Source organism: Haplochromis burtoni, unplaced genomic scaffold (assembly GCF_018398535.1).
Source record: "Haplochromis burtoni strain Fernald_Lab_line unplaced genomic scaffold, NCSU_Asbu1 Contig_211, whole genome shotgun sequence".
Lineage (NCBI taxonomy): Eukaryota > Metazoa > Chordata > Actinopteri > Cichliformes > Cichlidae > Haplochromis > Haplochromis burtoni.
In genome coordinates, this window is record NW_024582572.1 from 512320 (window position 1) to 529391 (window position 17072).

At 44.0% G+C, this 17072-nt stretch overlaps 1 protein-coding gene across 2 annotated transcripts in view; it reads left to right on the forward strand.

Moving 5' to 3' along the window:
- The first annotated feature begins 293 nt into the window (after positions 1-293).
- Positions 294-17072, forward strand: part of snx21 (sorting nexin family member 21) — a 20191-nt gene continuing 3412 nt past the window's right edge. Inside the window, exons 1-6 of one of the 2 annotated variants that reach the window (XM_042226415.1) lie at positions 294-503; positions 6087-6409; positions 7232-7437; positions 7829-7970; positions 8079-8244; positions 13882-14175. In XM_042226415.1, the coding sequence (XP_042082349.1) occupies positions 6118-6409; positions 7232-7437; positions 7829-7970; positions 8079-8244; positions 13882-14175 (1100 nt within the window). In that variant the 5' untranslated portion in view covers positions 294-503; positions 6087-6117. Of the gene's footprint in view, positions 504-1862; positions 2052-6086; positions 6410-7231; positions 7438-7828; positions 7971-8078; positions 8245-13881; positions 14176-17072 lie in introns of those variants that run through there. The other variant, XM_042226414.1, reaches the window with a different exon arrangement.

The following is a 17072-nucleotide window of genomic DNA, read 5'->3' on the forward strand; positions in this document are numbered from 1 at the left end:
ACTTGAACTGTCCAAAAATTTGGTTAGGCAGTGAAAGCATGCTGGACTGGAGTCAGTGAGAATCTAAGATTAGTTAGAAATGTCATCTCTGGATATTTAAGTGTGTTTTTACAGTAAAATCAAAAGCACCTTTGAGTATTTCCTCATCACATGCTCCACAGTAGTTTAAAAGGTGTGACTGATCATGTGTGATGATGAAATCCCATGGCTTCTCGGTTGTGTTCACACTGGAGTTTAATAGCTGTGAGAAAATGTTGAGCAACACAATTATTTCCTGTTACTCCACCAGAGCCACACTCATCTGATGGCAGCTAGCATGAGCTCAGCTGGCTGGGAGCTCGTGGCTTCAGGCTGAATTCTGGGTAGAGGCGGAGGATCTGTGGGAGCAGAGCTGTGAGTCCGGAGAGGGCTGCAGAAACTCTACTGCTGCCCTGCAATCAGGCTGCTCAGCCACAGGCCTATACTCCTGGCAGGAAGAAGGACGCTGAAAAAAGACTTGTGAGGTGAGCTGTTCAGCTCAGAGGTGGTGTGTGTGGGTATCCTGTTCCTATTGCACTCTTCCAGTTTGGGAGTTCACAGTTCCTAATGCTCCTATTACCACTGAGACATTTTGTGCTTTATTCCTACACGTTTGTCCACTTCTTCCTTCAGTGCCCTGTCCTTTACCCCATCCTCCTTATTTCTGATGTTACTGTCTGCTGGGATTGCCACATCTATCACAGCTGTGGCTTTCCGTTCCCTGTCAGTCACCACTGTGTGGTGGTTGGCCAGCAGCCGCCTCTCTACCCAACAGGACCTCAGCCTGCTATTCTTTCTCAGCTGCCTTCTGATGTGTCTCCTATCAGGCCTTCTGCATCAAACTGCTGTAGGGCTTTTGAATCCAGTTTCATAAACACAAAGTTGAAACAAGTCATTCAACTTTCAGAATTATCAAGATAGCGAGATCATTTACAGTTATTCTGGTCTCTGGTGTGTCTTAGCATCAGGAAGAATGAAAACAGTATTAGTGAGCAGGTTAGGAGGTCAATATCAGTCCTGTATACTTCATTCATACTTCATTCTAGGAGAATGAAAAATTAAGAAAATAATTGCTTGAAGTTCATTCGGTTATATGGCCACAGACTCATCTCTACAGATTGTTGTGTACTGTTCTTCTTCTTTTGGTTGGTCCCTTTAGGTCTGCCTACAGCAGATCAACTCATCCATGAACCCCCTCTGAGGTTTCCCCTTTTCCTCCTGCCGGGCAGCTCCTCTTCAACATCCTTTGTCCAGTATATCCACTATCGCTCTCTGTGCATGTCCAAACCAACTTTGTCCCTCTGACATACTAATATTCTAACCTTGTCCATTGAATGCCTGAACATCTCCACCTCAGCCTCCTGTCTTTTTATCAGTGCCACCATCTCTAAACCACACATCACAACAGGCCTCACTACTGTCTTTTAAAACTTCCCTTTCACTCTTGCTCTTGCCTTGACACTCACTCCACCCTGCCTGCCCACACTCTCTGTTTCAGCTCTCTTGTGGACTTGCAGCTTAAATTATCAGCTCAAATAGCTGCTGCGGCCCTGGATAGATGCACTGTGACCCCTGTGAACAGAACGCTTCCAGTGTTGTGCCAAAAAGTGATTAAAGGTTGGTGGTAATTAATATAGAACCTGCCAGACACATCTCAAACATATCTCTCATAAATGATACGACTTTAAGTATATTAGACATAAAAGCACACAGAAATCTGTTTTTGGCAGTCCATCGCTTTGATCTCACTAATTGCGACGACTCAGTGACCATGTAGCCCCCTCTGCTGGTCGGACCCGAAGAGTGCATGTCCTTATATGGCAGCTGCCCGATATCCAACCCCGGGCCGCCTCCTCCTGTAGGCTGCGGCGGGTGGACAGCCCCAGGAATAAGGATACAGCTAGTTAGCTGTGTGCGTGTGCGGAGCCCACAAACCCCGACAGGATCGTGCGGCTCCCAGATCCCGACCCGCTGGGCTTCAAACTTTACTCTGGAGGAGCTGGTATGGAGTAAAAGGAGCGGAGGGAGTGCGGGTGAGTCCCGCGGAGCTCGGAGTTAATGAATCGGAGGTGGAGGAGCAGCTCGTGGAGTGTAAACAAAGTTTTCTGGGGTAGCTTGTTAGCTAGTTAGCCGTTAGCGCCACAGCCCAGTTGATGCAGTCATAAACAGGAATGTCAGCTTCAAATTAGAGGGCGGAGACTTAAACGTCTAATCCACGGTGCTCGGATAGATTAACAGGAGCTGTGGGAGTTTTTCCGCTTGAGCTGCGGGGTGAGTTCGTCCAACCTCCGGAGAGCTGCTCAGTAACTTTGAACCCCCCGACAAGCAAAGCTGTTAGCTGGTTTGCTAACGTCACACTGCTGTGCGTGTTAGCCTCCACCTCTACAAAATACACATTTTATTACTGGTGTCCACAGCTGATACATACTTGTGTATTTAACGTTGTTTCTGGTGTTGACTACATAATAATTATCTGAGGCTTTCACGGACGTCACGTAAATTCTCTTTCCTCGTGCTTAATAGTTGTAAAGCGTATTCAAACTTGTTTATATTGTTAATAGTAATTGTTATAATTGTTTGTTTAGCTTTTTTTTTTTGCGTAAAGATGCAGCCTAAAAGAATAGTAAAAGTAAAACAAACAAAAAGAATGAAAGAAGTAGAGAAAAGATTTGATCAAACAAAATTAATTAAAAATAAAACTGATGGTGCCCCCCCCCCCCACCCAATAAATAAACAAATAAATAAAAGTCCAATTTAAATACAATTAAAATGAAAAGTGAGCAGCAGAAGAACAGATGTTAATCAGGATTCACTGTTGCTGTCACTCCCAGCTCTACAGGTTAAAGGTGTTTGTTCTTGTTTTGGTGGTTTTGGAATAATTTTAGAAGAACACCAAAACGGATAAATCCTAAAATCTTGTTAAACTCTTTTCACAAACAGCCCAGATATACATGTTACAGAATGCAGTCTTTAGCAGTGCATGACTCAGTTTACACAGCCTATCCTTTTTATGTGACATTTTATAATCCATCGACCTTTATTCAGCTGTAACTTTGTGTTTAGCACTTTTCTTTTACAATTCTTGTCTAAACTTTTTATTCTCTCTGTGTGAAGATAAACACACCAAAGTAACAAACCAGTCTAATTTTCCATACGCTCTGATGCAGCCCGCTGGATGGCTTAGATAAAATGCATTACAGCTGATGTAATACAAGCACAGGAGAATGCAAATGAAAAAGTATTTTTAGATTAGATAAACTATTTGAATCATACTGTTCAGCTGGAACAGGGAAGGGTTTGTGGCTTTATGGATCCACTATGATCACTAATGTTTCATCACTAGAGGTCAAATTGTTTATGAGCAGAGTCCATCTGCTGGTTGTTTTGTAGGTGATGTGGCTCTTTTGACTTCATCAGACGGCGACTTCCAGCTTCTACTGAAAGTAGCATTAGAATTAGTACTTCAGAGTCTAAGGCCATGGCTCTCAGTCAGAGTGCAGTGAGTCATCAGATGTGTTGAAAATGCAGAATTGGTGAGCGAGGCATCCTGAGGAAGTTCAGCAGGCCAAAGCCTGGCTGCAGGCTGACTTAGCAAATCGGTGCATTATTAATGTGTGACATGGTTTCCATTGAGAGGAGCTGCCAGCTCTGTAACTGGAGCCAGCTCAGCGGGTTTGTTTCACATGTGGATCAGTGTGTCTGCAGTCTCTTCCTGACCTGGATTCTAAAAGTGAGTGAATTTTATTTTTCCCTGTGGTGCTGATTCACAGTCCCAGACACAGAATAGAGTGATTTGCAAAGCAATTCAAGTCTGCGTTATAGAAAAATAACACAAATAGTGCTGTTTTTGTCAAATAAATGCACTTTTGGAATTTGTTGCCACAATGTGCCAAATGAAATTGCAGCAAGAACATGTTTCGTCTTCTTTTAACAGCACTCTGTAAGAGTTTGGGACCCGAGGAGCCCAACTGATGGACTCAAATGTTTTTCCATTCGTGCTTCAGGGTTTCAGCTGCTCAGCTGTTCTGGGCCTCCTTTGCTGTATTTGTTTTTGCGTGTTGTTGTTTTGCAGTTCTTATGAGTGGGTCACAGATGTGGACTCTTAAACTACAAGTCTAAAAAAGGAGAAAGAGGACAAGAATATACCATAACCAAATGTCTTGATGCGCCTTCATCCAGGCAAGGACATCCCAAAAAGTTGAGACTGAAGAAGTCACTCCCACTGAAAACGCTACGTCCAGATAAACAGAATCCACTTTTTGGGATACCAAAACATTCCTCAGAGATTTTGGTCTTTATTACATGACAGCAAATGGGTTCTACTTGACTGAGATCTGGTGACCGGAGGCTGTTTGAGTCCAGCGAACTCAGTGTCATGTTCAAGAAACCGGTGTGAGATGATCTGCGCTTTGTGCACTGCTGCTGTTGTGCATTTAAAGATGTTCTTCTAGGACCCTGCTCGTAACAAGTTGTTTGAGTTAATGTTGCCTTCCTGTCAGCTGAAAGCAGCGTGCTCCTTCTCTGATGCCATCATCAAGGCTTATTCTTCCACAGAGCGGCTGCTCACTGGATGTTTCATTGTAAACCTTGGAGATGTTTGTGCGTGCTTGGTTTGAAGTTTATCACTGCTTACTAGAGATGGACCGATCTGATATTACGTATCGGTATCGGTCCGATACTGACGTAAATTACTGGATCGGATATCGGAGAGAAATAAAAAATGTAATCCGATCCATTATATATCAAAAAAGCACCTCACAAAACTTGTGACACGGTGTAACTCGGCTCATAACCGTAGCATAACCGTAACTCTCTCTCCGGCTGCTACTTCAATCATGAAACTGATCAATGATCAGCTGATCGGCTTTTCTGTCGCGAGTCCGTCTCTCTTCTTTGTTTTTGGCCCACTTTGCACCAGAAAGAGGAAACCAGCGGCTGAACAACAGCAGCACGTTTAAGCTTGATAAGCTGTTGTTAGAATTTATTTATTATTACTTTCTAGACCAGGATCTTTTTCTATGCAGCTGACGGCTGGTAACTGTGCAGGGGCGGATCTAGCAAAGTTTAGCCACTGGGGGGCCGATAGGGCATGAACAGGGAAAAGGGGGCACAAAGACATACTTTTCTTTCTTATTCTCATTTAAAATGTCGAGCTTTTAATAAATAATTATCTGAATCTTACACCCAAAGTTTTAATCTTATGTAAAATATATAGAAGTCCATTACTGTATATAGTAACTGTTAAGTCTAATATACCCTAGTAAGCTATAGTACTTTTTCCTTTGAGAAGGTACCATCTGTGCAGTTCTGTTGAAGAAAGATGTTGAATCTATTTCATTATTCTTGAAAAATAATTTATTTCTTCATTTTTTTTTTCACACTGCATCAAATTAAAGTTGATTATGTCGATTAAGCATCATGAGGTGGGGGGTGGTTCCCTATTTTTTATTTTTTTTGCTGGGAGTTGGAACCCTATTAGTTAGGTTGCTTAATATTTACGCTAAGTACTCTTTAAAATACCAGAATAGGGAGGATGGTGTAGGTTTAAGTTTATTAGATTGATCAGTGTTGCTGAATTATGAAATATATTGGGTACAGTGTATTTTTTTTACATACAGGTTTAGCAGAAAGCTTTAGTGTTGTTGTTTATTTAAACTTGAGTATGAACTCATACAAAATGCAGCAAGATATTAAAAAACAGTTTTATTGATTAAAAAACACTATATCAGATTCATATCGGTATCGGCAGATATCCAAATTTATGATATCGGTATCGGACATAAAAAAGTGGTATCGTGCCATCTCTACTGCTTACTGAAATCGGTTTGTTGGCATTGAACAGGCCTACCTAATGACGTGGCAGGTGAGTGTGTTTCTAAGTACAGCTTCGTTATCAATGCTACATTTACATGCATGTAGATAGTTCATGCAAATGTATACAAATTACATGCAATAAAAACCTGTGCAAAACTAGAATGAAAAAACAAATGAAGCTTTAAAATAATATTATCAGAAGATGCTTTAATAAGTAATAGATAAAATAACCTTGTAATCTTCTATTTCTTTAGGCTCCTCCCCCTGTGGTGGCCTGGCAACATCATGGCGTCTCGGCTGTTGGACCGCCTGAAGCGCTCGCTGTTTAAAGATGGTCAGGGGCTGGAACCTGAGCAGGAAGAAGGTTGCGGGCCGGAAGAGGAGGCGTTCAAGCAGGATCGCTGGGAGGACGAGCTGGCGGAGGATGAGGAGTGTGTAACCGATCGGCTCGGAGGGATGCTGTGCTTCGACGGCACAGACGGTGGTCTGGAGGACGGAGCCGAGGGTGAAGGGTCAGGACAGGACAGCGACTCTGACTTCCTGGGAGAGTCGATGGAGGATGGTCCCAGCAGCATGGGTGAAGTGCTGTTCTCTCTTTTCACTCGATGGACCTCGAGCGAAAACATTTTAATGTCTGAATCTGATTGAAATCAGTGCAGATCAGCACTGATTCAACATCTGTTGAAATTCCTACATACAAGAATGACCCGAATGAGTATTCTTCAATACGGGGCGATCGTTGGGAGTTCGTCTTGTAATCGGAAGGTTGCCAGTTCGAGCCCCTCTCGGTCGTTGTGTCCTTGGGCAAGACACTTCACCCGTTGCCTACTGGTGGTGGTCAGAGGGCCCGGTGGCGCCAGTGTCCGGCAGCCTCGCCTCTGTCAGTGCGCCCCAGGGCAGCTGTGGCTAAAATGTAGCTGCCATCACCAGTGTGTGAATATGTGTGTGAATGGGTGGATAACTGGATGTGTAAAGCGCTATACAAATACAGGCCATTTACCATTTACCAATACTGTTGTTTGGTTCAAAGACTTGGCAGACATTGATTAATGATCAGCAGCAAAGTCAGACTGGGCAGAGTTTATTTATCAGCTATCGATAGAAAGTAACAAAAGTTTACCCAGCGATGGAGCACACAACAACTCACAACCTAGCAGCCTGCAGTTAATACATACGGGGATGTTGTTCATAGTTGTACTAATGCTTTAGAGATGCTTTTATAGCAGAAACTATAATCTAATGTAATATGTTAGCCAGCTCCATGGTTACAGCTCAGCAGCGTTGATCTCCAGCAGGGGGCAGTTTAGCTTCAGTCCACTGGAGCTGAACTACACTCGAGGAAACCAGGACATGTTGTACTCCCTGGTCACCTGACCTGGCTTTCACCTGTCTTTTGTAGACACCAGTCCTGTGGATATTTCCCCAGTGGGCCACTCCTCCTCTTCCTCCTCCTCCCTGCTGACTCGGCAGCTTCAGGAGAGCTGGAGGAGTTTGCGCGGACTCAGTGGAGGAAGCTCTGTGTCCTCTGTGAGATGGCAGACGGACAGCGTGTTGTTCGAGGTGACAGACGCCAGCGTGGTGCAGGACGGCTCCTCAAAATATGTGGTGAGTTGGCAAAGAGAAAAAAACTGTAACACAATAACCAAAACAGACATAAAAGCTTCAAATCCAGGCACTCTAGATTTGACAAAGGCTTTTAATTTATTGGTCTTAGGACAAACAAATACACCGACAGGTATCAGCTTGTCCCTTCTTCAGGCTGCTGAAATACGAAGATGCCTACAGAGCAATTTGAGCTTCAGGGCCACAGAGAGCCCCTGACCCTTGTATCTTCTCTGTGTAAAGTGCTGGTGCACATCCATAGATTGGATTTGGATGCTCTGATCAGAGTCACGTATACGTAATAGTCTCTGTCCACAGGTGATGTTTTAAATGTGCCGTGGGACAGATCTGTGCGCCGTGGAGCTCAAACTCTCTGCTCTCCGTTTCTCTCCAGCTGTACACGATCCATGTGATCCAGTCTGGCGCGAGCGATAAGATTCCTGCCATCATCACGCGTCGGTACTCTGACTTTCGGCGCCTCCATGCCACTCTTCGCCGTAAACACGGCGAGCACATGGAGCGTTTCTGTTTCCCACGTGAGTAAACTTCATGTATGCTGTCTTACCTTGATGCTGTGGTTGTTACAGTGGTACAGGGAAGTAAGAACTTCATAAAACATGAACGTTTGGTTTGAACCTCCGCAGGAAGAAAACTCAGGAGGAACTTCACAGCAGAGACGATCGCTAAGCGGAGCCGGGCGTTTGAACAGTACCTGTCTCACCTGTGTTCCCTGCATGCCCTGCGGGGGGCGCTGTGTGTCCGTCAGTTCTTCTACTTAACCGACTTGGAGACTGGACAGCTGCTCATCAGGTAACTCTCATAAACCTCTGTCTCCTCACCTTTATCCGTCAATGTCAGTGTCGCATAAGAAAACTTAACAGGAACAAAGTGAAATGATCAAAATGCTCTCAGTGCTGAAATGTTATACTGTTTCTATTACGCAGATCGTGAAACAGGCTAAAAAACAAAGAAGGTATTTAATAGATTAATAAAACTTTGAGTTAAACAATTGAGTCATCGCCAATTTGTGCTCTGAAGCTAGCTACAGTGTTTGCGCAAATTAATTACGCTGTGTGGTCAAATATTAGAGGAAATGTGTCCAACATGCACTCTTTGTTGATCAGTGTTTGGTCACTACTCAAAAAAGTAATATATTACACATATTACAAATAACTAGGGATGGGTATCGGTTAGGTTTTATCCGATACCAGTACCAAACCGGTACTTTTGAAACGGTGCCGGTGCTTAAAGAATGGAAACACAAAATTGGTCCAAAAACCTCTCATGTTCAGCTGTTTTTTTGTAAAAAGATAACAATGTTAGCCTTTTCTGCAGCTATGGGGCATATATGGTATCACTCTTGGCTGGAAGCAGTGCTTAAACAATGGAAAAAACACAAACTTTGTCCAAAAACCTCTCATGTTTAGCTGTTTTCCACTTTTTCTTTGGTCATTTTAGCCTTTTTGGCCAGGGTGAAGGGAGTATCTGCCATCAAACAAGAAGACAGCCGCATGTAGCTATGATGGTGTTTGCTAGTTCACCTTACATGCATTAATGTAATAACGTGGTTAGCCTACTCAACGTAAATTACACACGAACAACATGAAGCTACTCACGCAGAGAAGAACGGCTGCTGCTGCATCATCATCCTCATCATTTCTGCTACACTGGCAGGGCTAGGGGCCAGGACTCTCCTCTTCGTGTTTTTGGGGGATGTTGCTAACTCCGGGTCCGATAACAGGCACCACACCCGCAGTAGATGTGCTCGGTGTGAGGTCTCGCAGCAAGCTATCAAATACGGCGCATTTCTCGGCTTTTAAAAAAACGCTATGCGTCGCCAGGTGTTTCATCAGATTTGAGGTGTTACCTCCTTTGACAGTATCACAGTGTCAGCTTAAAACTTGTTGCTGCTGAGTTTGCATCTTTTGCTGTGAAGTACAGCCAGACTTTGACCGCTTCGCCTTGGACATTTTTAATCTGTAGCTCTGCTCTAAAAGGACGTACGTACCTGGACCCGCCTACTACGCTCGCAAAGGTAAAATGATTGGCTAGAATCCAAAGTGTGTGACATCCGGATATCGGATGGTTACTACCGTTTATGTCAGAACAGGTGCCATCATGGCACCGGATACCGGTACCCATCCCTACAAATAACACTTTAATTTAAAGTAATGCAGTACGTTACTTGGTTACTAAAGGGAGATGATAATTCATCACATTTATAACATTACTTTCAGTTTACTCTGTAAAACAGCCTGAAACACATTGTGTCATAATTACCATTTAACAGTATAAACCTGAGGCTACAGCCCCCGCACCAACACAAACCCCTAATGTATTTAGTTATGAACAAAAAGCCGACAACACAAAACGAAGATGAAAACCAACACGAAGAGACTTTAAAGCCATCGTCACGGTGATTCAGGTAGAAACGAAGGCTGCAGCCTGACGGCTCATCCGTTTGTTATACGATGAAGTTCAGCGGCGGCTCGCTTCACCGTGGTGCCTTGCATCACTCTGGGTTTTTGACTAGCTTAGCATTAGCATGCTGTCTGTGCAGGTGCTTGCAAAGAGTCGAAGTTGTGTTAACAGCATAATACAGTTGTTTCTGTCCTGGATACAGTTGACCATTACGCTCTTGCCCTTTTGTGCAATAGAAATAAAAGTTGTGTCCATCTCAACGCTGTAAACTTCTATTTTCCTTCTCCAGCAACTGAAATTAGCTGATTGCAGAGCAAATGTAAGAACCAATAAGCAGGATCGATAGGCAAGTAGACTAATAATTCCAACTAGGAAACGTTCTCGATTGCCATCCCTACTGAGTACACATTCATACAATAACTACTTTGCTGCACTGAAACAAACATTGCTTCAATATCCTTTTTGATTCTAATGGTTGACTGTGGTTTACAAAATAAGCACCGTTTCCTTTAATTAGACTTCAAACAACCAATTGAGTCCACAAATTCATCAGGAAAGTGTTTACTGACGTCAACTATCAAGTGAAAATATCAAGATTTTGCAACTAAAAGACTCAGTCCCTGCTGGCCATTTAAAAACAATGTGGATCCAGTTTTATTCAGGTTTATTTAATTGTATTTATATAGCGCCAAATCATAACAACACTCACATCAACAAAGAAATATAGTGAGAAAACCCCAGCATTCAGATGACTCACTATAAGCAAAGACTTGGTGACAGTGGGAAGGAAAAACTCCCTTTAAAGAGGAAGAACCAGAAGGGGCAGCCATCTGCTGTGACTGGTTGGGAATGAGGGGAAAGACACAAGACAATAGAGTAACTGTGGAAGAGAGCCAGACTGTGAGACTTCCCAGTCTGTCCATCTTTTATATACAGTACATGCATAATGCTTTGGTGACGAGTGTTTCCTCAGGGAGTTTCAGTTTTTGTTTATAGGTTTGGCTTTTTTTCAACTCTGTAACCATAGAAACAACTATAAATGATATACAGAACAAATTTAGTGTATGCCTTAAGGCAGGGGTGGGCAAACGTTTCAGGTAAGAGGTCACATTACGTTTGAAAATTTGACAGGCCAGCACCAGAGGCATACTGTACATATCAAACAGAAGCCTAAAAAGGCCTTACAGTGACAAGTCAGACTCCCACGTAGCTTGTGCCTCTCGATGACCCCAACATGCTGTCATACAGGTCCTCTCCACCCATTTTCCCCTTTAGGAAGGCCAAAAACTCCTCCGTTATCCCAAAATTGTTATTATTCCCATCCATTCTATACATCCAATTTCTTGCGCTTATCCGGGGCCGGGTCGCGGGGGCAGCAGCCTAAGCAAAGAGGCCCAGACCTCCCTCTCCCCAGCCACCTCCTCCAGCTTATCCGGGGGAACACCAAGGCGTTCCCAGGCCAGCCGAGAGATATAATCTCTCCAGCGTGTCCTGGGTCTGCCCCGGGGCCTCCTCCCGGTGGGACATGCCCGGAACACCTCACCCAGGAGGCGCCCAGGGGGCATCCTTGTCAGATGCCCGAACCACCTCAGCTGGCTCCTTTCGATGTGGAGCAGCAGCGGCTCTACTCTGAGCCCCTCCCGGATGGCTGAACTTCTCACCCTATCTCTAAGGGAGAGGCCAGCCACCCTTCGGAGGAAGCTCATTTCTGCCGCTTGTATCCGCGATCTCGTTCTTTCGGTCACTACCCACAGCTCGTGGCCATAGGTGAGGGTAGGGACGTAGATCTAGAATTCTTTTCTCTTCCGCGTAGTGTCAGCCATGTTTGTCACCGAGGACAGGTTTTAGATCAGACGCCATGGTGCCACAGGCAGCGCACAGTCACCGCTGAACAAAAAGCAGTTCCATCAAGAAACCATGAGCGGGGTAACTTTAGAGGTCGTTTCAGGGTTGTTAGCGATGTCCTGGTTCCAGTCTCAAAAAGAAAAGAGAAATGAGCAAATTTCCACAAATGTTTGACCGTTTATTTAGTGGCTATTGGTGAATTCTTTTAAACACAAAGTATGCTTCAGCACATTTTGAGGATTGCGGTTAGAGAGTAAATGACCCTTCATGTTCTTCGTGCGAATCTGTTCATGCATCTTCGGATTTTGTGTGCAATAATCTGAGGTCGTGTTGCCAAACTTCTCACGAGTTATGTTGGGGTCAGTTGCAAACACTACAACCCTGAGGCGTGTTCGTCCTTTTAATATGGCTCACCTCTGAGCGACCATTCTGTGGCACGGTAGTTGTGTGTAGGTGTCTGAGATTTCCTCATGAGGGTATCCCGCACTTCCTGCTTGCCACACACTCGTTCGGACTGTGGACTGAGTCAATGCCCATAGCTGCAAGTCCTCCGCAGGAGGCCCGCTCGAGCTCCCTGTGATGCAGGTGCCGTCAAGGAGACACATCAAGACGTGTCTAATATAGATAGTGGATAGAATTACGCAGTATGGACGGGAACACAGAGGTAAGTGGAATAGCCTTGCACTCTCAGTCTCAATCTTTCAGATTGGCTGAGTGTCTCCTTTCCAGATGAACAATTTTGCTGCGACATTTCTAGTCATTATCTTCCCTCATTATCTTATAAAATTCTCGAGGAGCACGCAGAACGGTCTGCGATCTTTGCATTCTATCCTCTGTGTACAGTACTGCTAGTGGCCAAAAAGATACAAGCCTCTTGCTGATGAGTATTTGGTCTTTACGTGGTATCTCTAAGACTACAGATCTACTTCATCGAACACTACCGCTGTGAGCATCACAGAAACATAGCATGTGGAAAAGCTGGTTCGAGTAAGAGTCTTAAACGATTGAGCTCGATGTCTAATTTGTGTTTATTTTTCGTATGATGTTGTGTTCTCTATTATCAACCTAGGGAACTCTTCTACAGCTGTAGAGAATAACTGTGTGCAACATGTTTTGGAACGTGCCTTTGTTAGTTTACTCTCGCCTTGATTTGAAGTCGCCGCAAGCACAAACGCGTCTCAACTAGATCTATGAGTGCTTTAGAATTTGTGATGCGGAGATGCGCACTTCTCTTCTCGTGTCAATGCGAGTCAAACATAAATGCTTTTTATTGCTCTTGATTTCTTGCAGCATACAACTACAAGGAGACTACCACACAGCACCAATTTCTTCATGCATGAGTTGCCAGCGGTGGGAGTGCATTGTTGGCAGTTATTTTCGAAACTATCGTCGCCTCACAATGGGAACCTATCCGGTTTTTTTAAGTGATTTTGATCGTGAAGTCATGAATTATCCTTAGCGTGCTCCTGGGCGCTTAGGTACAGTAAGTACTAGCTATGTGTAGACAGAGCTGGCTTTGTGGATTGTTTATACGATGTTCTATACATCATATGTTTGCTAGTTAATCATGTTTCCTATTGTTATCTTGAGGAGCGAGAGGCTGAAGCACTCATAAAAGAAAAACATAGTCAGTGATCACAAATCTGGCACTCCTCGCACACTCTGATTATGGTTTTTTTTCTTATTACCTTTCTTCTGAGGCTAGAGAGTACACTATCAAAAAATCGAGCCTCAGCGCCTAATGCGCAGCCATCCTTTGACTGGGGTGAAAAAGTATAAACACTCACACTCGATGTTTCTTTTCTTTTCTGAGCATGAGACCACAAATCACTGCGCCTAATGCGCCATCTGGTGGAACGCCAGGCATTACAGGACAAGGTCAAATGAATACAGTCATAATTATGATCTGATTTGGGCAATTCTGTGCTAATCTTCGGCAGGCCAGATTAAAAAGACCAGGATGTGGCCCGCAGGCCGTAGGTAGCCCATCCTGCTTTAAGCAGAACTCTGTTAGTCCAGGACAGAACAGCGCACCTCAACATCTCCTTAGCTTGATGATTATTTCTAAATGTACTGTAAGGATAATATTAGATTTTCTTGTGCATTTCTTGAGTTTCATTATTTATTGAGCGGTTTGCCACTGAGAGTGTTTCACTGTTCAGTTTGTCTTGTTTCGTTGAGGGCGGGACGTTACCAGGATGCCTTGGGTCCTCTGCTCAATGCCAAGAGACTGCAGCAGAAACTGGGATGGGCAAGTTACTATGACAACCAGACTCAGGCCCCTCCTCCAACCTCCTCCCATTGGTTCTTCACCCTGGTGGGACTGTCGAGCTGTTTCCAGCAGGTGGACCAGCTGGAGGAGGCTCGAGATCACTGTGACCACGCCCTGCGTGTTCTCACCCCCACAGAAACTCAGACTAACACAGAGGATAAGCCCCTCCCACCTGACAATAAGCCCTTCCAGCCGTCGGAGACATCGCGTCTGGACGACCGTCCTCAGAACCTACCAGTTCCCACTTGTCATTATACCTAACTAAAAACAGATCAAGGAGTACTGTGTCGCTTATGCTGATCACTTAAAAAGCCTCATAGCCACGCTCATTAAATATCACCCCTTAGCCCCAACTTCAGTATGAAAATCAAGCCTACAACTATAACCAGCCGTCAACTCGTGTGGAGACCAGATGCGCTGCGTTGTCTTGGTACGAGTACGATCTAGAAGGGTTGTTCTGTCCTTCATGTTATGTCCATAGTGAAGGCAGGAGCTGTACGCCGTATCTTAACCAAAATTTGTTTTCCATGATAATTCGTGGCTGTTTTCTCCTGGTCCAGATAAAACATGATTGAATGAATGTTTAGACCGTCCTTGCTGTGTTTGCGCGTGGGAAACTGCGGCTATAGGCTTTTCTGTCTTATGCTAATTTAACCCCTTGCTGTTGCCGCTGTTACGAGTGATGGTTCGGCTGTCGTGGCAGACGGGAAAAGACAAGCGACAGTGGGAGGAGCTTCTGCAGCACCTGGAGGAGCGGTGGGTGGGGCTAGACAATCATCCAACCATCAAAGAATTTCTGGTTAAACACAACCTGCAGGATGGCGAGGGTGAGGGCTAAAGAGTGCGCACGCTGCAGAGGGCAATCAGTACGGTACGGGTCGAGTGTTAGAGCCACTGCAGGGGAAACAAAAGCCGAGATTTTCAAAATAAAATCTGAATGTTTTGAGTAATTTTAGTTTTATTTCTAATAAGATAAGTTATTAAAGGGAAAAAAGTTTCACCTATAAAATCTGCTTTTTAATGTTGTGACGTTGGGCATTTTAATGTGGGATTGGAGGCAGCCTCAAGTGGCCGTTAGAGGAACTGCAGCTGTTCACACGAGTTTGGTTTCAGTAATAAAACCAAAAACATTGTTCTGAAAAAGAGTGATGTTAATGTAATGAAAGAGTAGGCCTCAGTAAATATCTGGTGGAAAGAAGCAAATCACAGAAGCTTGATTACAAAATGACGGAGCTGATGAGACTGAAGGACAGTTGATGCCTTCACCTGAAACTCGGCCAGTTCAAAATCTCAGTTTTTATTCCCCCTGACAGCGGCTGTAATACTCTGAGTACTAATGGATCAGTCAAGGGTTCAGTCGTAATTTCAAAGCCTTAAACTAGTTCAGTGGTCTTTGTAGGTCCGATGCTTCACATGAGTTTTGTTCTTAACCGTGACTCCTCACAGGATTTCTAAAACAACAGCCTGTTATTCTACTTCAAGAGGAACTTCTACAATATTTAAGACTTTTCTTTTTCAAATAAATTTATTTTGAAAACTTGATCCAGTCGAAGAAAAAAAGTGTCCACATCACATTTTCAGAGTTACAATCAATGAAACTGCAGAAATGTTACGTAGAAACGTGAGGAGCACAGATTAAGAACAAAGCTCCAAGAAGGAAGCAGAGGAAGGAGAAAAGGCTGCCTCAACAATCACGTTTCACTCTGTGACTCTGAGGAGGGAAAACACTTAGTTTTAAAAGTCCTCTGACTTCCTACTAAAAGGTTTACTGATGATTAACAGTGTTACATATTGCAGCATTTAAAAGGGAGCAAACGGTGCCGAATGTAGAGACTCTGTGAATCTTGTGGACGATGCACGACGGGTTAAAGGCGCCTTTAAATGTTTCACAGCAGAAAACTTTGATTGTATTTGAGCTCTGACGAAAACAACAAGACGAGCGACACACGTGCAGAGCGCGTCCTGCAAAAACAAATGACAGTCAAACTTTAGTATCCATCTATAAATCGATATCGGTAAGTGGGGCGGGGCTTTCTACTCATGTTGAGCACTCAGAGGCTCCAGGCCTCATTCACCCAGTCACGCACACATTCATGCAGTGCTTTTATTCAACACTCAGCCATCCCATATTACTCTGCTTATCCACTCGCTCTCGTGTTCGGCTGCTGTGGCGTCGATCCGACTGTGCCTGTAAATAACAGTACTGTGGCGCACTGAGCCGAATTTATGTTACGCTCGCTCTCGTGTTCGGCTGCTGTGGCGTCGATCCGACTGTGCCTGTAAATAACAGTACTGTGGCGCACTGAGCCGAATTTATGTTACTGCAGTAAATGACTAGAATAGGTCTTTAGGTCATTTAAAATATATTTATATTCTTAAATGTTTTGTTCGTCATGTTTTATTTCAAATGGAGCCTTTCTCGTTCCTTGCACTGAGGAATTCAGACGCTGTCACACATCCCTGCTAATATATACGCCCGTTTCTCTTATTCCTGCATATAAATCAGTCACGTTCACCATATTATCAAACTGTGTCCGGTGTGGGTAAAGCTCACAGGGCTGAGCAAGTGGATCATATGGCTTAAGGCTGTTGCAGAGGCCCGGGCTTTAATCCGTCCAGAGGCCTTCACGGTTCCCCCCGTCCTTTCTCTGTTGTTGCAACACAATAAAAACTAAAATCACCAAAAATATACTTTAGAAAACCCTTTTTTGGTTGCAGGGTTAAAAAATATAGGCACCACGTTATCTGAAGGTTCTGTTAATTGATGGCTGAACTTGACAGTTGAGCTGGATCCATGATCAGTGTCTCAAGTCAATTAAAAAATATATGCATGTTCAAAACATGATCTGTGGCACACTAAGTGTACGTTATTCAGACAGTGCTGCAGGTGAGCATCCTGCTAACTCATTTAGTGCTTTAAAAGGTTGATTGAATGAATTTGATAACATGTAAGGCCTTATTTATTTATTTTTTTAGAAAGAGTGAAAGTATTCAGTGCCTTTCTAGATTTTAACTAGGTTCTGATACACCTGTGCACCAGGAATAAAGGGAATTGTGAGTGCAGGTCAAACAGGAGCTGCAGAAACTCCACTGATGCGCA